The sequence below is a fragment of the Bison bison genome, unplaced genomic scaffold (genome assembly GCF_000754665.1).
Source record: "Bison bison bison isolate TAMUID 2011002044 unplaced genomic scaffold, Bison_UMD1.0 scf7180017864519, whole genome shotgun sequence".
Classification (NCBI taxonomy): Eukaryota; Metazoa; Chordata; class Mammalia; order Artiodactyla; family Bovidae; genus Bison; species Bison bison.
The window spans coordinates 7007474-7030184 of NW_011495072.1; the positions used below are offsets into that span (position 1 = coordinate 7007474).

At 39.8% G+C, this 22711-nt stretch overlaps 1 protein-coding gene across 2 annotated transcripts in view; it reads right to left on the minus strand.

The window, feature by feature from the left end:
• Positions 1-22711, minus strand: part of MAGI3 (membrane associated guanylate kinase, WW and PDZ domain containing 3) — a 262085-nt gene that overhangs the window by 7012 nt on the left and 232362 nt on the right. For both annotated transcript variants that reach the window (XM_010830786.1, XM_010830785.1), the window contains exons 15-19: positions 22521-22709; positions 16959-17144; positions 6305-6407; positions 5435-5561; positions 4356-4499 (exon numbers count right to left, since the gene is read on the minus strand). In XM_010830786.1, coding sequence (XP_010829088.1) covers positions 4356-4499; positions 5435-5561; positions 6305-6407; positions 16959-17144; positions 22521-22709 — 749 coding nt within the window. The remainder of the gene's footprint in view (positions 1-4355; positions 4500-5434; positions 5562-6304; positions 6408-16958; positions 17145-22520; positions 22710-22711) is intronic.

The following is a 22711-nucleotide window of genomic DNA, read 5'->3' on the forward strand; positions in this document are numbered from 1 at the left end:
GTATGAAACGAGATGCCAGTCCAGGTTCGATGCACGATACTGGATGCTTGGGGCTAGTGCACTGGGACGACCCAGAGGGATGGTATGGGAGGAGGGAGGAGGGTTCAGGATGGGGAACACAGGTATACCTGTGGCGGATTCATTTTGATATTTGGCAAAACTAATACAATTATGTAAAGTTTAAAAATAAAATAAAATTAAAAAAAATTTTAACATGATAAGAATATAAAAAGTGAGGAATACACCTGTTGATAAAAAAATTCAAGGTCAGGTTTTTGTCCTATTGAAAAATAGAACTGTGGGGGATACGGGAGAGGAGAAGAGAGAAATGAAGAGAGGAAAAAATTAGGGAAAAAAAGTGCTCTTTAAAAAGCCACTTTAAGACAGTCTCGCAATTTTTAAAACATCCACTAAAATGTATTAAAATGACAAAATATTTTTAACAGATTGCTTACCTTATCTTGCAACCCATTAAGAAACTGTATGCCTCCCAAAGAAATTGAGTCCAGCGACATGAGCCGTGGCCTGACACGAAGGCCCACAGACCCGGCTGAGTGACAGCAGGCCTGGGTCCCCTGTGGCTGTGACTTAGTCTCCCTGAGCCTCAGTTTTAATCTCTGCAAGTGGGGGTAATGCCACCTACCTCACAGTTTCTGTGAGACTAAAACTAATACAAGTGAAAACATGTGGTCTGGAAGATAACAGTATCTAAATCTGTTTCTGTTCTATGTTAAATATTTCCATCTATTCCCTAATATGAACTTTTCCCATTCGGTTATTTCTCATTCCCTTAGCCCAGAACCTTTTTTATTCTCTCTAAATCTTAATAAGGTTTAAGGACCAGCTGAAGACTCACAAAATTTACAGATCCTCTCAACATCTTTCCATCTGTATCAAGAGTTAACAGTTTCTTGCTTTAGGGAATTACACTATTAAACTTTATGAAGGAACAAGCAAACAGTGTAAGGCCTATCTACCCAGTGAAAGGTTCTGGGAGTTAAACAGTAAAGAAATTCTCTCATTATCTAGAAATATAAACTCTGCATTCTGTGCTTTCAGTAAATATGTCTGGCGCGTCTACTATCAGTGTTTAAGGCACTGCCTCAGGTGCTGAAGATACTGGAATAATAGGTACAGGATACAAAGCACAGTGTCAGCCTAACAGACACGATGCAGGGGAAGAGGTGAGAGGCCAGAGCGGAAGGCAGGCAGGATGCCCAGGTGGCTCCACGCGCCAGTGTCAGCTGGAGGTAAACGCACATCCTTTGGGGAAGTGGTCACCCAAGTAAGCTGTCCTTTACAACAAGGCTCCTGTCATCCTTACACCAAGTCAAGATTTTGATAATTTAGTAGCCAGAAAAATAATTCTCTGCAAAGCTGACCTATTAGAGTTCAGAATAAACCCAGGCATAGCAGTAATAGCTTGTTTTCTTTTGTTCTCAAATTTCAGAGCTTTTTATATTAAAGCTGACTTAATCGCAGAATTCTAAAGCTTCTGTTCATTATAAAGAATAACATGTTTTAGAAGTAGACTTTGAATCCTTGAAGGCCTCCTTGCTTGCCTTTTATTTAGTGAGATTGGTGTATCTGAGTTGAAACCAATATTTCAGTTATATCCTAGTTTTTGGCTTAATTGAATTGTGAATATACAATGTATATATAATATACAATTTAATAACAAATATATAATAATTTAAACTAAATGCTTATTTTTAAAAAGGCAGGGAGTTGAGAAAAATGATGAAGAAAACCAGAAACAAACATGCCATCCCCATAAACAGTGCCTCAATCTGCTGTTACTAAAACTTTAAAGAAGTTTGCTTGGGCCACGTATTTCACATGTAGATCTACATTTTGCAGGTTAGGAAACTGAGGTTCAGAGATGTTACCCAACTATGCACAGCTGTAAGGTGGCAGAACTAGAGTTTGATCCTTGTCCTGTCTGATTTCCAAACCATGTTCTCCCCACTTTATTAAACTGTCTCTATAGGAAAGTGAGATGCTAGGGCTTCCCCAGTAGCTAAGATGGTAAAGCATCTGCTTGCAATGCAGGTGACCCAGGTTTGATTCCTGGGTCGGAAAGCTCCCCTGAAGAAGGAAATGGCAACCCACTCCAGTATTCTTGCCTGGAGAATTCCATGGACAGAAGGGCCTGGTGGGCTATTAGTCCACAGAGTTGCAAAGAGTCAGACACGACTGAGTGACTAACACACAGAAGAAAGTGAACTGCGTTGAGCCAGCAGCTCAGCTTTGGCCACACTACTCTGGCCATCAGCCCTCTCGTTGCCATCAACATCAACACCCTCCAAGCTCTGCTTCTGCTGCTCTGCATTCTCACTCTCCTCGTCTTTTCTACCTTCTCTAGTTCACTAATGACAGGCCTTGTACAGAGTCCTGCCCCAGCCCACAACTCTCCAAATCCTCTCCTATAGTGAACTCACCCATGGAAAAGGTGTCAGTCATCACTTCTGTCTGGGAAACGACAACCTGGAACTTTACCTCTTGTCCTAATTGCCAGGTAAATATTTACACCTGCATAACCGGCTGGTCCTTCAACATGACTACAGCTTAGTACATTATCAGTCTTCCTCCCACTGGCCTCCCTGATGGTTTTCTTACAGTGCAGACAGGGTGAAGCCTCTAAGCCATCCTTGACTCTTTCTTTTCCTTCATCCTTCACTCGTGTAATACTTGTCTGTCATCTAAACTGGGCTTTTCTTCATTAACAGTTGATCCCACAAGCATCATTTAACTTCTATCCAAAGTATTGGGTCAGCCAAAAAGTTTGCTTGTGTTTTGCTGTGAGATGTTACGGAAAAACCAGAACATTCTGGCCAACGCAGTATTACCATCCAAGCTACATGCCCACCAGCACGACTGGACGCCTAAACGTAGCTAAGCTATCCCCTCGTCCTTCCGACACTCCCAGAGACCGATTTTATCAGTGTATTGCTCTGAAAGGAACTCTGGTGTTAAAAACCTGTGACTTTCCAGTGTCTTGGGCCTACATATTGGTGACTAATCTACTTCATATTCCCATTTTCTTCTACTGCCCTGTGTATATTCTAAATAGCCTCTCGGTAAACTTGACCACTTGCAGTCCCCTGTATACGACGTGTACTTCCTTCCTTTTGCTAATTTCTTCAGCCTGGAATGTTTTCTTACTCTCTCCCTATTAAAATCCTCTCAAACTGTCCAATGCCACCTACTGTATGAAATTTTCTCTACTTGTACTCACCTTTCTTTGAACTAACAAAAGTCTAGTCCTTTAGAGAAAGGATGGTATCTTGTTTGGGGGGATTACTCTTCCTCCTAACTCACTGAGTAGCATGTATAAATTCTTGGGTAAAGCAAACACTTAATACATGTTTGTAAAATGAGTCCTGGGAGTGGAGCAGTGATATGGATAATGGACACTCCAACCACCCAGAAGACTTTTCTGATTGTTATTAGAATATACCATCTAATAATCTGCAAGGGAGGGTCATTTGCCTTTCTAGTTAGCTTACTCAGTTTAAAAAGAAAAAGGAAAATAAAAATTCCTCTTTTCCTGATGCCTACCAGTAGTAGGAGGAGGAAGTCCAAAGCTCTCTTGAAGTCACAGAAGGCTTTTAACACAAGAGTTCCCCTCAAGAGCAATACACTGATAAAATCAGTCTCTGGGTGTATAAAGATGGATGAGGCAATAGGTAGGGGGAAGGTTGTCCAGATTTAAAAATTTTTGCTTATAACCTATCTGAATACCAGTGAATTAACTGTTTCTTTAAAAATTGAGGCCAGCAAATATCTTCAAGGTAAGATTCCTCTAAGTAACAACTGGAGAGGGAAGGAAGTATCTTTTTGCAGATCCATTAAACAATCCATCCTGAAATGTCATGAACAAAGGTACAGTGTTTCAGAGAGTCCTACAAATGATGACAAGGTCAGGAGAGTCATGCCCGTCAATTTTTGGCTACATCTAGAAGTAGCTAAGAGAGAAAGAAAAAATCCTGGGACTCTTGTTTCTTGGAAGAAGTAGATGATTCTTTTCATCCTGGATTTCCCAGGATGAAAGTATACTTTATTTATTAATCCCTTTGCCCATGAATGTTGACTATGTAAGTAAAATTGATTTTTTCTTACCAAAGTCAAGCTGGTGCAACCAGCCTAACTGCAGTAGAGAAGAGCACCCTGCAAAGAGGAAATGAAATCATGACAAGCATCTGCCTTTCAGGTTTTAATGATGGAAAGACTTGCTTCACAGACTCAAGAGGTTTCTGCATTCCTTTTAATCAACCATTTTCAGAAGTTTCCAGTCTGGAAACTGGGTTGCAGTTTCCAGACTGGAAAAGGATTGCAGACAGAAGCCTACTCACGTGAATTCTGCCGTCTTTGATGGCAGGACCGTCCTCAGCAAGACGAAGGATGAACAGCCCCATGTTGTACTCCTTCCCACCCCTGAGGCTGAATCCAAAGCCCCGGGGGCCCCGCTCCAGCTCCACTGGGTAACAACCGAGGCCCTAGAGAGAGAAGTGTAAGAAAAACAAGTTGCATGGACTGCTTTATTTACAGTTTGAAGAAGGACTACTTTTATGGCTGGAAGAAATGATTTATCCTCTGAATATGCATTTTTATTTAAAAAAATTGAAGTATAGTTAATGTATGATGTTGTTAGTTTCAAGTGCACAGTAAAGCAATTCAGTTATGCATACACACACATATGTAAAACTCTTCTTTTTCAGGTTCCTTTCCATTGCAGGTTATCACATTGAGTGTAGTTCCCTGTGCTACACAGTAGGTCCCCGTTTACCTATTGTACATGTAATAGCATGTATATGTTACCTTAAACTCCAAATTTATCCCCCACTCTCTGCCCCGCTATTTTCTATTTTCTATGTTTCTGGGTCTATTTTTGCTTTGAAAATAAGTTCATTTGTATCTTTTTTGATTCCACATATAAGTGATCCCATATGATATCAATATGCATTTTTGTATTATAAAGAAAGGATGTAAATTGGTTGAAGGGCTACTTGATTTCTATAAATACAGCCTACATAAATTTGAAGGTTACATGTTTTCTCGACTAGTTGGTCAATATACAACAGAACAGAAAACAGAATTTTGGAAAGTGTTTCCTTTAAGTATCTTTTGACTAATTTCCCTGAAAAAAGAAAACAACACAAAAAAACCCCCAATCCTACTTTGATAGCTAAAACACTGCTATTTCTCGGTACTTAACCAAGGGTTCAAATTTCTCCAATAGAAAGTAAACTTCTCTTTCTCTCTTTGCTTTCTCTCATGGACACTAACAGAATGCCAAACACAAAGTAAGTCCTTAGGAATGATCAAATCTGGGAACAAATTCATCTGAACTGATCTTCAATTAAAATTCATCAGTGTCAGTGACTCAGCCACAGAAAAGACCAATCTGCATCTGGGGGGAAATCTCTGGTACCTGATTGTGCCGACCGCCGATGACCGAAATTGTCGCGGTGTCAGGCTGTGCAAGGTGCTTGTGGTCAGACCACGAGTGTCTGTAGGAAATGGAGACGTCTTTTCCAATTTCACCTTCTGTGGCACTTCTACAGGAGAGAGAAATCAAGTCATTCTAAGAACTAAGAAAAAGAAAAACAGCCTAAATGTAAAGGTAGATCAATTTCCTTTCCTTTAAGAGTTGAACCTTACCATTCTCCCTCTGACAAACTGCTACAAAGACAGACTGTCTGAAGCAGAGAGATGCCAGGCAAAAACTGGCCATTAACTGTAGCATGGCTTAAAGTATACCAACACCTCCATGCTGGGTTTTTTTGTTTGTTGTAAGAGTGTCTTAGCACATTTTACATCAAGGAAAACTGCACTCAAGTCACTGAACTGGAGGGCAGATAAGCTGACCTTGTCACAGTGAAAAATGGCTCTCCTGCAACACCAATGCCCGTGAAGATGCTGAATTTCTGGAAATTTAGTTTTTGTTTCATGGATAATATATTCAACAAAAGAAAAAAATTATGCACAACTTCTGCTCAGGTAAGTCTGAGAAGACAGTAATCCATGTGGGTCTAGGCTTCTCTTCCAAAACTGGAAGGACCAAGGGCAGCAGAGTAGGGGCTAATCCCCACCTGTCAGCAGAATGGATGGTTACCCTGCACCCTGGGCCAAGGCTGGGAAGAGGGAGGAAGGGACAGAGGGATTGGAGGATGGAGGTCTCGTCTGGACCTTACTGGCTGGCCTCTGCATAACTATGTGGAGATGGGGGTGGGTGGGCAGGTAATGAAAAGTGGGGAGACAAGGAGGGAAAAAAACTAAAACCTGAGAAGAGCAGCCCTACCTGTCCCCAGGTATGTGGTTGGCCTGTGACTGTCCCATAGGCCTGTGCTGCAGGGCTGGGCTTTGCCTGGCGGAGTTTGTTCCTGATGGTGGACCAAGATGCTCTGTTCAAAGGCAAAAATGAGAGAAATAAAAATTTGTACATACAAATGTGGAGGCCGAGAAGATCTATGAAAGTGAGCCAATAACAAGTCCCCAACGGTAGGGACTGTTGTCTGCAACTGAAATGTTATGTCTTTTCCCCTGTGGCTTCTGATGGATGTTTATGTTTGGAGAAAACAGGAATCATTCTTACTGCACCCACTCTCCCTCTTGCACCATTGTTTTGGTCGCCTTTCCACCCAACATGGAAACAGAAGTGAACACAGTCCATCATTATTATTGAGAGGATGGAGCTCTAGGAACTTGTCTTGTAAACCAATTTATGGGTTTCCCAGGCACACTGCTCATAACTGGTAAACTGCCCTAGGTGACAAAGACAGGTTTAAGAATGCGGGAACACAGAGGCCAGTCTGGAAACCACACACATATCCTTAACCTGCACCTTCAATATGGCAGTAGTCATTTCACCTGACTCTAGTGTCAGACACAAACTTAGACAATCATCCTGAGTGTTGACAAATGTTTATAAAGATTTTACTAATTCTGTTTTCTCAGAGCACAAACGAAATGAAAAAAAGAAACATTTGTTTCTGTATCCTCCTCAACAGCTCCAGAACTCCTGTTGTTCTTTGACAGATTTCATAACTAAGTTAAGTAGCTGCTTGCATCTCGAATTAGATGCCAATTCATGGGAGATGACAGTTAAAAGACACTCCTCAGGTTGTTCAACTTGCATTTTTAAAGCTGAAACTTTCTAATGTTTTATCACACCAAAATTTCAATTCATGAACTATTTAAAGTATCAAAGAGAGAGAAAAAGACTTCCCTGGTGGCACAGTGGGTAAGAATCCGCCTCCCAATGCAGGGGACAAGGGTTTGATCCCTGGTCTGAGATGCCACGGGGCAGCTGAGCCCCTTGTACCACTACTACTGAAGCCTGTGCACCCAGGAGCCTGTGCTCTTCAACAAGGGAAGAGCAATGAGGAGCCCAGGCACCGCAACGAGAGAGTAGCTCCTGCTTGCAGCAACTAGAGAAGGCCCGCACAACACAATGAAGACTCAGTGCAGTCAAAAGTGACACATTTTTAAAAGAGAGAGAACACAGATTAATGATTAAGACCATGAACTTCAGAGCAAGACTGAGGGGGTTTAAGCCAGATCCCATCATTTGCTAGCTGTGTGTTTCTGAACACATAACTTCTCTGTGCTTCTAATCATCTCATCGATAAAAAGGAATTACAGCTACCTCATAGGGTTATTAAGTTACTATATGCTAGAACAGTGCCTGGTATATTACTATAAAAAATGCTTCTATTAAAATGATCATTATGGCTATCATCATAATCATCAAAATGATGTGGGCTATATTTCTCTCAAGATGTACACTCTGAAATACTGACCTAACTTCAGCAAAAATGTCCCATGTAGGGGCCATTTTTAGGTTAGAGTATGTAGAAACTGATAAAATCTGAATCTCAGAATATAATGAAGGCAGAAAGGCTGACGTGAAAGACACGGAATATGAATGGTTAGTAAGCAGTTTCTATGGAGAAAACGGGCTTCAGGGTCACTAAGTGCACTGCTCTTTTATGGCCTGGATTAAGTTGTTTCTCGTCAAAGTTCTTGGGACTGAAAACACAGATAAATAATTTATTCTTATTTAAGAACTTCTTGTAACTGAAAGCATTCTGAAAACACAGGCCAGAGTATAAACAGTGGTGGGAGGACAGTGATGGTATCTGGCTAAGCTGTGGCAGCCCCGGAGGCTTTCTGATGCTCCGACTCTGCCTGCTGGGCTTGTGTGTCTACGTGGGTTTCAACACCATGTACCAGATGTACAGGTGGAGGCCCAACTTTGCAGAACTCATCCAGAGGGTTGTCTTTCCTCTTTAAAGTGAAATGATCCAGGAAGGGAGAGTGGAGCATGAATTCTTTTAATTTTAAATTTTGGCAGGGGTGTGACCTGGAAACTTGTCTGTTGTGCGTTTATTCACTATCATGAATTTAATTTCCCTAATTACCTTAACAAATTACTTACACTGGCCTCCTTAACCCCCAGTCTCATCTTTATTCTGCCTCCTGGACTCCAGGCCCGGCACAGACACTGAAACACGCCACGGCCTTGCTTAGGAACCTAGGGCAACTTTTTATTGCTCCTGAGGTACTATCCAAATTTGCCACCTGGCACTCCTGGCATCACCTGTTCAAAAATGTCATGTCCTCTGTGAAATCTTACCTGGCTCCCTATGCCCAGTTTTCATAGCGGTTACCTCATTATGTCAGAGTTGGGTTAAATACCTGTCTCCTCTGCGAGACTGTGGACTCCTTGACTGCAGGAATCACCCCTTATTCACATTCCTGTGTCCATTATAAAGTCCAGAAGTCCTTTCACCCTTTGCTTACTGGGTATGTCAATTTCTAGTTACCTGTCTCTAAACTTGAGTAGTCATTATAGAGTTGAATTCTGTCATTGTAACTTCATGGCTACTATCGAGGCAATAGAATCTGCTGGGAAATATTACATCTATCAACGAGATGACTGAAAGATAACTGTACCTTTGTATTAATTAGTCCAACTTAGATAATTTTTTGTCTTCACTATCTTGGCTAGAGGAATGGGTATGTAACTTCAGAGCAGGACAGTATAAATAAGCTGATCAATTTCAAATTTTCCTCTACCTTCTCCTGAGGATAAGAGACGTCACTGCTAGGCAAAAAGCACCACAAATTGATGCTTATTCTTACAGTTACATGTTGGTTTTTGCTACCCCCTTCAAGGTTAAATAAACTTTCATTAGTATTTCTTTTAATTTTTAGTCCTTCAAACCATCCTATATAACATCTCCAATTTATGTGTAAAAGACATTCTACTTCTCAAAGTTAAATATTTATTCCACGGTATCAAACAGGCCTATGTTTTCTCTGAATTTTATCTGAAAATTCTTCAAATAGTAAAGCAATGGGTTAAGTACATCTTTACCTCAATGAGAAACTTTTTCTAGAGTTTCTACATGTACCTACTTAAGAAGAAGTGTATTCAGAGGGCTTCTCAGGTGGATAAACACAAAATTCCACAGTTAAAACTATAGCAACAAACATAATATATTGGCAACCATTTTACCAAGAATAAATAAGAACCTTATGAGAGAAGGTTCTTATGTGTATATATATGTGTGTGTGTGTGTATAGAAGAACCTTATGAGAGGTTCTTATATGTATGTGTGTATATATACACACAAATTCTTAAAAATTATATATTAAAATTATATAAATATAATATACATATAGATAATAATAAACCAGCAGAATAGGATAGAGAGCATGATTAAAGAGGAAGTTAACATACAGAAGAGATGGCTCCACAAATCAATGAGGAAGTACTACTATCTAATAGCTGGCACTAGAAAAGCTGGCTCGCTCTAAGAATAAAAACTAGAACTATAAATAAAGTTAGGTTCCAGATGGATTAAAGACCTAAATGCAAAATTAGGAATCTAATAGATGATAATGTAAGAGAAAGTCTCTGTGATATGGGGTGGGGAGCAATACCTTATTTTAAGCAAAACTTCAAAAGTATAAGCCATGAAGTAAAAATGGACTGATTTGGTGACATCTAAATTAAGGATCTGTATAATAAAGGGAGCCATAGTTAAAGTTAACATACAGACGACGGGAAAAGGTATTTGTACTTTCTAAAACTAAATTTGGCTAATGCCTATCTAATTCATAAGGAATCTCTAAATGCCAACAAGAAAAAGACAGCAACTCCACAAGAAAAATGAGTAAAGATTCTGAAGAGGCAATCCACAAGAAAAACAGATGCTCAAATTCACGGATAAGCAGAGAAATGCAAATTACCTACCAATGAAGTAACACTCTCCATACTGTACCCTAGCCAACTTGAAAGCTGGATAAGGCCAGGTATTGGGGGAAGGGATGTGAAGATAAGGAACCCTCAGTGTTCTGCTGGTGGAAACGTAGATGCCGCAATTACAGAAGAAAATCTGATAGTACAGTACCTGGTCAAAGTAAGCAATTTCTTTGATCAATTCACTCCAATAAATTCTCACACAGTTTTATAAAATACATATACGAAAGTGTATGAGGATAGTTTGTGATAATGTGGAGTGGGAGACAATGTGGATTTGGCTGTCTATTGGGGAGCAGACAAGTAACGAGTGGTAAATATACAGTACGGAGAATGGTCAAGCACTTAAAAGCAATCGATACGTTTACCCAGCAACTTGGATAAATCCTGAAGGCACATAATGCTCTGGTAACAAAAGAACAAGCAACCAAAGAAAAGATCAATGAATTTAGACTATATCAACGTTAAACTTCTGTGCATCAGGAGACAATATCAAGAAAGTGAAAAGATAAGCCACAAAATGGGAGAAAAGACTTGCAAACCACGTATCTGATAAGGATCTAAAATCAGAGTATAAACCTTATAATTCAACAATAAAAGAAACAACCCAATTAAAAGTGAGCAAAGGATCTGAATAGACATTTCTCCTAAGAAAGATATGTAAGTGACCAACAGCATATGGAAAGACAATCTCAGTAGTCACCAGGGGGTACAAACCCAACTGCTGCCTCACACTCACTACAAGGGCTCACACACACAAAACTGCCGCTTCACACTCACTAGAATGGCTCACACACACAAAACTGCTGCCTCACACTCACTAGGAGGGCTTACACACACAAAACTGCCACTTCACACTCACTAGAAGGGCTTACACACACAAAACTGCCGCTTCACACTCACTAGAAGGGCTCACACACACAAAACTGCCGCTTCACACTCACTAGAATGGCTCACACACACAAAACTGCCGCTTCACACTCACTAGAAGGGCTCACACACACAAAACTGCCGCTTCACACTCACTAGGAGGGCTTACACACACAAAACTGCCGCTTCACACTCACTAGAAGGGCTTACACACACAAAACTGCCGCTTCACACTCACTAGAATGGCTTACACACACAAAACTGCCGCTTCACACTCACTAGAATGGCTTACACACACAAAATAAAATGGTGAGGATGTGGAGAAATTGGAAGCTTCATACATTACTGGTGGGATTACAAAACAATGCAGGTGTTGGGGAAAACAGTTTGGCAGTTCCTCAAAAAGCTAAAAATGAGTTACTATATGACCTAACAATTCTACACCTAGATATATACCCAAGAAAAATGAAAACATATATTTGTACAAAAATCTGTACACCATTGTTCATAGCATTTTCCACAATAGGAAAAAACCCAAGTGTCTATCAAATAATGAATAAATAAGCAAAATGTATATACACATAATGGGATGTTATTCTTTAGTCATAAAAAGGATATGCGTGTGTATGTTAGTCACTCAGTCATGTCCAACTCTTTGCAACCCCATGGACTCTAGCCTGCCAGGCTACTCTTTCCATGGAATTCTCCAGGCAAGAATACTGGAGTGGGTAGCCATTTCCCTCTCCAGGGGATCTTTCTGATCCAGGGACTGAACCCGTGTCTCCTCCACTGCAGGCAGATTCTTTACTGTCTGAACCACAGGGAAGCCCAAAACGGACATGCTACAACACAGATGAACCATGAAAACATTCTGCTAAGTGAAAGAAGCCAGACACGAAAGGTCACATAGTATATAATTCCATTTACATGAAATGTCTCGCAAATCCTTAAAGAAGCAGTGGTTTCTTAAAAGGGTGAGAAAATGTTCTGGAATTGGTGGTGATGTTTGCACAACCTTATGAAAATACTAAAAACCACTGACTTGTATAGTTTAAAATAATGAATTTTATAGTATATGAATTACGTTTCATTTAAAAAGAGAAAAGATACAACTAAATGCCATGTAAGATCCTGCATTGGATCCTGTAACAATTAAGTGACATAAAAAGAAGAAAGCAATGGTTTTGAGGGGAAAGAAAGAAAAAAAAATGCATAAAATCTATAATACAATATCATTTATACAAATCAAAAATAAATGCACACACACAAACATGTATTTTAAAAGACATAAAAAGAAGCACATAAAACACTGGCAGTGGGAAAGGTGAGAGAAATGAGAGAGGAAAATGAAGACAAGTGAGAACAAACATAAATAAATGGAAAAGAAAACAGAAGGTGACTGCCAGAATCATTCCAACATAGTCCTTGTAACCTCTGGTACCTTGGTTCACCATTAAAAATGAACAAGAACTGACACAACATCAGAAATCAACTTTGAAAAAGAACACATTTTAAAGATTTCGTCAAGCAACAACAAGCAGGTCTAGTCCGTTTATGATCCAGACTTGAGAAGGAGCCGCTGTAGTGAGGAGCTGGCGGTGTCATGGGAGTGCCATGAGCCAGAGGGGGTCCTGAGTGTGTTTGAGGGTTTTACACCATACATGACATTTGACTTGGGAACTTGGCAAAATAAGCACGAATACTGAATTGTATCTAGCAAAAGGGGGAAAAGAAGATGAAGGAAACAAGTTCCATTTTTCCAGACAGCGAATGGCTATGGAGAGTCGGGGAGCAGTAACACACGGGAAGGAACGAAGCTCTGAGGTATTGATCTGAATGTGGGATTTCTAAGAACAGCTGGCGAGCTATAAATATGCATCTGACTCTTTAGTGCAGTTAATAGACTTTATATGGAATACAAAGAGAAACTTGGACTGCTTACAAACTCCATGAATGGGATTTTATGGACAGAAGGGACACTTTCTATTTTTTTACCTAAAAAAGTAAGAGATTCTGAATGTTCCCATAGTTTAGTGAAACTTAGAGAATAATGGAATAAGGTATAATCACTGAAATGTGATTTTACATGTCAAACATGATTGTATATTTTAAGAGGCTACACCTACATTTGAAACACACCTTAAAGCATGGATCTCCACCCTTCTAATTTCCCTAAATTTTGACTGGCGTTACATAAGAAGTCTTAAGATTTCCCAGTACACAGGTTTAGAAGTATCTGGACCAGAATGTCAAAGTTAATTTTTTTTTTTTTTTTTGCCACATCTTGAGGCTTGTGGGAGATCTTAGTTCCTAACCAGGCATGGAACGTACGCCCACAGCACTGAAAGTACAGAGTCCTAACCAATGCACTGCCAGGGAATTCCAAAACTAATTTTTAAAAGAAAGAAAAATGAGTAATTTTGGACAACCTTTTAGAGAAAACACCATCAACAATTAAGGGTAATTTTGAAAAAAAAAAAATACTAATATTATTCACCAGTAGAAAGACCACTTTTTTCTCTATCTCAAGGCTACTTGAAGTGTGGTCTTAGTCAGCAATAAGATGTGTACTGATACTGAGAGTAAAAATTTTAAAAAATTTGTAACAAATTGACAGAACAATTTTCTCATTTTAATTATTTACTTTTTATTATAGTTTACAAAAATGCCGGTCTATGATGAACTGGGAAAAAACCACTGATGCTTCTATATGTGGTTTGAGAAATACTGATCAATAGTACTGCTGGTTCCACTACTTCCAGCAGTTTCTATCACTACTGCATGCCAAGCATGGTGATATAAATGCACCACATACATCTTTCTCAGAACTCTGAAATGTCATTTCCTGTGGCACTCAGGCCTGCTTTTCTTTGTAGGTGACAGAACAAATTTAAGGCTAAAAAGCAGGCTATAGAGATCATGGTAAAGACACTAAGATAAATCTTACCAAACTCATATTAACAATTAGCTTCATTCAAAAATTTTTATTGAGCACAAACTATGTGGCTAACACAGTTCTGGCTCTTGGGATTTAGCACCAACTATGATAAAATCTCTGGGTCTTCCCTGGTGGCCCAGTGGTAAAAGAATATGCCCAGTTTCAATCCCTGGGTTGGGAAGATCCCCTGGAGAGGGGAATGGCAGCCCATTCCAGTATTCTTGCCTGAAAAAATCCCATAGACAGTGAAACCTGTGGGGCTACAGTCCATAGCATCACAAAGAATTGGACATGACGGCCATAAGTCTGTATTCTGTCTGTGAGTCTCTCTCTGTTTTGTAAGACTTAGCGACTAAACCACCATCACCACAACAGAATCTCTCACAAATCTTATGACTTTACATTCTAGTAGGGGAGATGACAATAAAGAAATAAACTTGCAGTTCAATAACCTCAGGTAGAGATAAGTACAATGAAGAAAAGTAAAGCTGAAAAAGGGAAGAGAGGAAGACTGGGGCAGACAAGGAGATTACAAGGGGAAAGCACAGCAGTTACGAGCACACAGATTCTGGAGAGAGTGCCTGATACAAATACTTGTTCCGTCACTAGTTTTATGACCATGGACAAGTTCTCTTAACGGCTCTGTGGCTCCCTCCCTCATCCATAGAATAGGAAATTACTAGTGCCGACCTAGCATTAGTGTGCAGAGAAGGCAATGGCACCCCACTCTAGTACTCTTGCCTGGAAAATCCCATGGACGGAGGAGCCTGGTAGGCTGCAGTCCATGGGGTTGCTAGAGTCAGACACGACTGAGCGACTTCACTTTCACTTTTCACTTTCATGCATTGGAGAAGGAAATGGCAACCCACTCCAGTGTTCTTGCCTGGAGAATCCCAGGGATGGGAAGCCTGGTGGGCTGCTGTCTATGGGATCGCACAGAGTCGGACACAACTGAAGTGACTTAGCAGCAGCAGCAGCAGCATTAGTGTGAGGATTAAGAGTCAGCAGACGTAAAGTATTCAGGACAATACCTGCTACAGAGTAAGTGTTTCCTAAACATTATTATTTCCGCAGGCAGTGAGACTTCGTGGAGACTAGAATGAGGAAGGAGTCCATGCAAAGATATGGTAAAATAATGACAGCTACAATTAGATGAGCACCTTAAGGTATTTATACAGATTATGTATACTTTCACCTTTAATCTTCACAGTGATCTTGAAATAGATATCATTATTCCCATTGCATTGAGAAAAAAAAAAAAACTGAAGGTTAGAAATGTTAAGTGACATGTTTAAGGCCTGCCAACTAGCTAATAGGTGTCAGTGAACTCTGTCAGTCAAAAGCCTTACTTCTTCTATTGGGTGTATATCGCTTCTACTAGGTATTGGCATAGAACTGAAAATATCCTTAATTTTGCTCATTCATCCATTTACTCATTACTTCTTTCAAAAAAAAAAAAAAATTTACTGAGTGCGTAGCAAGTATCAGTGCTTCCCTGGTGGCTCAGCTGGTAAAAAATTCACCTGCAATGAGGGAGACGGCGAGTATCATAGTCCATTGGTAATATTTTCTTTGTCTTCAAAGAGCAGACCCTTTTATTTGGGATATAGTGATGTAAGAACAGCACTCAACGAATTGCAGAGATAAGGAATGCAATAGGGGATCGGAAGCCCATGTGCACAGAGACCAATGAGGCCCAGTTCAAAAGAGGATCTGGGGACTTCCCCCGACAGTCCAGTGGTTAAGACTGCACTTCCACTGCAAGGGGTGTAGGTCTGATCCCTGGCCAGGGAATTAAGATCCCACATGCCAGCCACACAGTTCAGCAAAAAGAAAAGAGGATTTAGAAAAAAGAGAGGATTTGGGAAGAACTGGGAGGAAAATTTAAAAGGCAGGCTGGGAGCAGAATCAAAAAATGCTTTTTTTGCAGAGAGTAGGGAACCACTGGAGCGTCCACTGAGGAGGACTTCAGAGCAGCCAGGCAAACTCGTCCACAGAGAAATCCCCTACAGAGTCTCGGACAGAAGGGAGATTTATGTAACACCTTAGAGACAAATGTATGTTAGTGGTGCTGGAGGAAGGGAAAAGAAAGAAGGAGCAAGAATTTAAAAACCTGAAAACTGATAGCTTAGAGGGTCACTGCTGGCAAGAGGATGGAGTGGGACATGAACACACATTACAGTATACAGAATTTTAACAAGAAAGACTGACTTCATAAATTTGCTGCTTTTGGCCTCTTGTTAGTTTTTAGGAAAAATAATAGAAGGTAAGCATTATATAATGGTTACCTTGTAATTCATAAGCAAAGAACACGATCTGGTTGCTATTCAAAATGGTTCCTAATTACAAATTCTTAATGATCAAAGGCAGCCTTATAGCAAGGCAAGACACTAAGTGCGTCTTACGCCCTATTTACTGGCCATTCCTACATATTCCTGCTCCTGCATTTATAAAGCAGTTTCCAGAATGAAACCCTGCCTGCAAGGCGAGGCACCCTATGACATGGGCCTGACATGAAAGGTTTGATATCAACAGTGACTTTCTTTGAACTCTTTAGAGGATTTTCTCTCACTCAAATAGAGACTTAAGACATTATTTTAAGAAAATAAGATCTGAAAAGTATTAGCCATGTCTTTCACTCCGGGTGCTTGCTCCTCCAGCATGTAAATAAATGGCCACCACTCGCTAGCTGGATTATTTTTCTTGAGCTACTGACAACTTTATAATAAACTGTCTTTTAAATTCATTAAATGGAAAAGGCAAAAAAAGAGACTCCAGCACGTATAAATGGTTCTATCACTGCAGGGGCTCTGGTACTTCTGCAGGCTCTATGTCCCTCGGATCAGTTTGGGGAAGGCGGGTGTAACAGTTCCTTACCTTCTTCAGCAATGACCGTTAGTGTGACAGTGACACCAGCGTCCTTGATCAGCTGAACAATGTTATCATGGGACAACTCAACAATGGACTGCCCATTCACTGCAGAGATGTGATCTCCAACTTTCAGCTTCCCACAGCGATCAGCTGGACTTCCTTCTATGACTCGGCCAATTTTATGAGGAATAACTATGAAGAAAAAAGTTCCCAGGTTTTTCAATTATTTAACATATCTCTTAGTATTGGATTTATCATCAGCATCAAAAATTCAACCTAATAACAAAGAAAATCCTTCCAAGATATATCAGAAAAACCACGAGTGATCATCCTATCCAAATGCAACTATCTTCATATTATCTTCTGTTCTTTGTTGACATGCAGATACTCTTTACACAGCTGCGATCATGGCATATAAACCTCTTTGCTTTTCTCCACTTACCAGAAACCTTTTCCAATTTTTATATTGTCATCCGAACAATCCCATTTAAAGGCTACTGACCTCAGTGATATTTGTGAAAATATCTCATGTTTCTTGTTTGTCATTGGTTGTTTAGGTTGCAACATGCTTTTGGGTATTTTAGAAACTGCTACAATGAGATCATCTTTGGTTCAGCTGAAGGGGCATTTACCCCCACAAGAAATCTTATAAATAAATGCAGTTCAAAATCAAGTTCAGGAATGAGAATGGTCAGAAATCCAGTTACAGTGAAAAGACTGATCATTAAAATGAATCATACTTACTTCTAGAACAAAATTTATTCCTCTTATTTGTGCCTCTAGATTTTTTTTTTTAAATTAGAAAAGCTGAGTGGAATTAGAACATTAAGTGTTTAACATTAAGATTATTTGGCTTATGGTTAAAATCCTACCCTGAAAGCACAAAGCTGCTCTAAGACATTTGGAAAGACACTCTGTGCAGTTCTATTATATCTCTAGTTTAATGCTGAAGGCTTTCCGAGAGTAACTATTAAGATTCTTCACTGTTATTATGCCTTAAAATGAGTTCTCAGACATTCAGGAAATCTTGTGAAAATATCTTTCACCATTTAATAAGGGGCATTCATATTAAGAAACAAGTGTTCCTTCTATGCTCTCTAGAATTTTTTTGCCTACATTTATCTGGCACTTGGGCTCCTGCTGAATGTGGATTATCATCAATAAGGATAACTTACTATTTTTAAATGGCACTGTGATTATGTTTAATTTCTATAGTAAAATGGGCTCCTTACTAGTATTTTTGAATTATATCTAGGTGTAAGTTAAGGCCATTTTAATAGAATTTCATTTGGACTGGAAGTTATTCTTGGCCATGATTTATGTCCCATGGACAGTAAGTGCCATTCCTTGGCTGTTCTAGGATTATGCAGTGAGAGATTAGGAGATTTTATCTTAAAAAAGAGGAAGTCAATGTGGAAGCAAGTGCCCTTTAGCTCTGAATTATATCAAGCACTCACACCATTTTCCTCACTGTTGTTGTGCTCAGTCGCTCAGTCATGTCCAACTCTTCTGACCCCATGAACTATAGCCCTCCAGGCTCTTTTTGTCCGTGGAAGTTTTCATGCAAGGACACTGGAGTGGACAGCCATTTTCCTCCTTCAGGGTATCTTCCCGACCCAGGGATCGAAACTGCATCTCTTGCATCTCCTGCATTGGCAGGCAGATTCTTTACCGCTAGCACCACAGACTTGGGTTGATCCCTGGGTTGGGAAGATCCCCTGGAGGAGGGCATGGCAACCCACTCTAGTAGTCTTGCCTGGAGAATCCAATGGACAGAGGAGCCTGGAGGGCTACAGTCCATGGGGTCGAAAAGAGTCGGACATGCCTAAGCGACTAAGCACAGCACAAGCAGCATGGGCTGTGTCCTGTGCCAGGCGACGTGAGCTGACGCCCAGCTAGGACAACAGGCAGCACATCAGAAATACATGGAGGATCACACAGGGGCCCACGGGTAACCTTCTAAATTAACATCTCAGTAACTCTCCTTCTTAGAAGAGATTTTACTTGTAAACAATGTTCATTCCAGATCCCCTAAGAAGAAAATCATTCAGCTCCCTGGCACACTGAAAGGGGTTTGTTCCGACTTGGGAAAGCGTCAAACAAGAAAAACCTCTGATGCCTCAGTTGTTCCTTTCTCATCACGTGAGTAATGTGGTCAAAAGGAAATTGGCAAATCTTGGTACAGAACTTCCTGAAGGGTTAGTCATCGAGGTGAGGAGAGATAAAAGTAGTCGGATTGTTATTATCTTGGCATTTATAGCAGCACCACCAAAACAGTTAAAGATAAACAGACCAGTAGAAAGATAACTTCTGAACATTCTTTGAATAGATTGGGAAGTTTTCAACGTAACTGCTTAGAGTATGTTGCCTACCAGTGCAGGAGACATAAGAGATGTGGGTTCAATCTCTGGGTCAGGAAGATCCCCTGGAGAAGGAAATGGCAACCCCCTCCAGTAATCCTGCCTGGAGAATCCCATGGACAGAGAAGTCTGCTGGGCTACAGTCCATAGGGTTGTAAAGAGTCAGACACGACTGAAGCAACTTAGTATGCACACATGCTTAGAGTACACATGGCTAAGGAAAAATCTGAAGTCCTGCCTTACTGTTGGTATACAAAGTCTATAGGTATTTGCATGAAGTCAATTTCTCCATCTTCATTCATCTTTGGCCTAAATCTGTCTCACAGGCTGGCCTGTCCAGATGCTGAGATGACTTTGGTGCTCTTAAAATATTATTTTTTAGGAAAAGAAAGGACAATAGCTGAATATGTCCCCTTCTAAAAGAAATCCTTTGCAACCAGAACTGAAAAGTATGAAAAGTGGAATGCTAAAACCTCTGAAGTGCTGGCCATGCAAAAACCAGTCAGGTCCTTTCCATTTTTAACAGAGGTGTTTGCTGAGTACTCCACTCATGCAGCCCTACACAAACTGGTCCAGGACAACAAGGATGCTGGGCCTGGATCCCTGACCTTTGAAGAAGTCAATGGTACAGAATTTTATAGCTGGTATTAGAGATGCTAGTGGGAACTCTTCCTGTGACAAATGTCAGCAGAAAATATATTTCAGCAGCAGCAACAGCAGAAAAAAAAACCAACCAACAACCTGCACTGTGCAGAATACCAACCTGTACCAAGGCACGACCCATAAAGAAGGATCTATTCTGACAGACAGGTTTCTGGCCTTCTCACCTGTGCTAACTCCTTTTTTAAAACCAATCTTTCACTGTTACGCAGTGAACTGCACACTGCAACTGCTTGGTCTCTGTGAGGGAAAGCTCCTCATGTAATTTCACCCCAGGATCCTTCTAGCTATGAGATAAATGGAGTTCCAAGAAGAAATGTTTGCAGGGCTGAGAATTTTGTGAGATTATTAACTAGCACGTCAGCGAAATTACGAATTCTGGTTTTGCATCATGACTGAAAATCTCAAGTACTTTATATAAAATTCATTTGACAACCTAAGCCTAATTTACCATTCAGGCTGATAATTAATGAGCTGCAAACACTCATTTCCTGCCATGCATTAGCTGTTACCTCAATCTTACATTTTAATTGGGTTTTCTTTCCCATCTCATTACTCAAATATTGATAAACTTTTTAACGTTTCTTTAGAGGGAAAAAAAGGTCAATATGCAGTGACAGCTGCAATGACAATGGCAGAAACCACAGCATGTGACAGCAGCCAACATTTACTGAAGGTCCAGGCAAAGGGCTTCACATGCATTATCTCCTTTAATCCTCGCAAACATACGAGACAGGAAGTGTCAACATCCTCATTTCACAGGGCAAGCTGGAGCACTCGGAGGGTAAGTAATGTGCCCAAGATCAGACAGCTATTAAAAGACATCAGCGGGTCTAGAAGCCATGTCTGTCTGATTACAAAGCCCAGCACTTAATGACACTGTCTTACACAGAGACCCAGCACCTATGGTATGTAAAACCATCAAGATCCTAAAAAGACATTTAAACAAAGAAGTATAAAAAGATTTTAATTTTAAATATAAATAAATTAATAAATATAATTACACAAATAAGATGATATATTTAAAACAGATAATGTATTAAAGTATAACATAAATTTCAAATATAAAAATAGGTTAAACTATTTAAGTAATATATTTTGCTGAATTCCTCTGTATCTCCTAGTTTTATGGTGAACACTAGACTCTCCTAATTTTTGTAGTGCTAGAGGAGAAATACGCTCAATATGGCAAGTGGTTAGCATCTATCACGCTGAGTAATAATCTTTCACTATTTTTGTTAATCTGAATGCCCAGGATTATTGCATGGTATTCGAATCAGAATATGATTATCTAAAATGGTCATTTGTTTTTCTAGATACTGATTTCCAATGATATAACATAAAATCCACCTAACAGCTGCTTTCTCTCATTTTTCTGACACAGGCCACATAATCATCCTTACAGCATCAGTAATAGTTCCAGTTCCAAGCATTACCATAGCAACGGCTTTTGGAAAATGGAAACTAGTATCAGTGAGCAGTGACCTGAGACCATAGTAATAATTCATCCATGTCATAGAATCTTCTTCCTTTACACACTTGCATTGATTTTAGCAAGATTTTTGCAAATTGGTTTGGCTCACAACACTTTCCTGAAAGTGTTTTCATTTTTCACTAAGGTTTTAGTGACCATTTAGTCTAAAAGGATCTCGCTACTCAAGATAAAATAAAATCCCCTGGCAAAGCTAAGAGTGCATTTTCGTGTGGTCAAAGATTTTTATCACTTGACTTGGAAAAATAAAGCTACCAGACAAGCATGACACATAAATATTAGTTTGCTGGTTCTCATCTTATATTCATTTGTATTTTATATTTAAAGATGATTATTACTTAGAAACATAAAGATACAGCAAATATTTAATTTGCTGATTCATAACAGCCCTAGACATAGAAGATGTGATTCCTCCTTTGTTGAAGAAATTAATATACATATTAAATTAATATACATATTCATCCTTCTCAGATGACATTCTACTAAACTGGGTTCAGGATATTTCAAGGTCTTGACAGAATTTTTACCTTTTGATGAAGCATATAAGGTAGGAGTGCCTCTTATCTTTTAAGGTCAATTTATAGCTGCAATAAGGCAATTATGATTAAATAACACAAAAGGACTATTTAAGACACATCTGGGTCAAGGTTTTTCTATTTTGCTTCTTAACTGCTTCTAGCATTTCATTTATTTCTGTATATATGATTTCTTCTAATCTGGGGGAAAAAAAATCCTAAGCCCCCATAATTGAAAAAAAAATTCAGCATTGTCCTTTCACTACATCAATTAGGTCACATCCCTGATAATACTGACACAATATAAGGTGGATGCAAACTGAGATACTAAGATTTATTTTATAGACTCTGAGATAGATAAATAAACCCAAAGCCTGGAAGACTGATTCAAACTACCTAATTTTGAAAACAAATAAAATATTCAGCATTTTTTTAAAAATGGCAATTTATACATGATTCCTAGCTACTTTCACAAACCCCAGTGGGTGACTCAGAAAACTGGAATTAAGAGGGAGGGACACCAGGACACAGGGGCCCTTACCTCCTGGAGGTGGCTTGCTCTTGGAAGTGAGAATGACAAATCCAAATCCTTCATTTTCTTTTCGTTGCAAGACAACATCATAGGGCTCCTGGAGAGCAGGCCTGGCCAGGACCTCTGCTCGGTTCAAGCGGGGAGATCCATTCTGTGTTGAAGGGAAGGCTTGGGAGCTGTCATCCTCAGGTTGTTTCTCT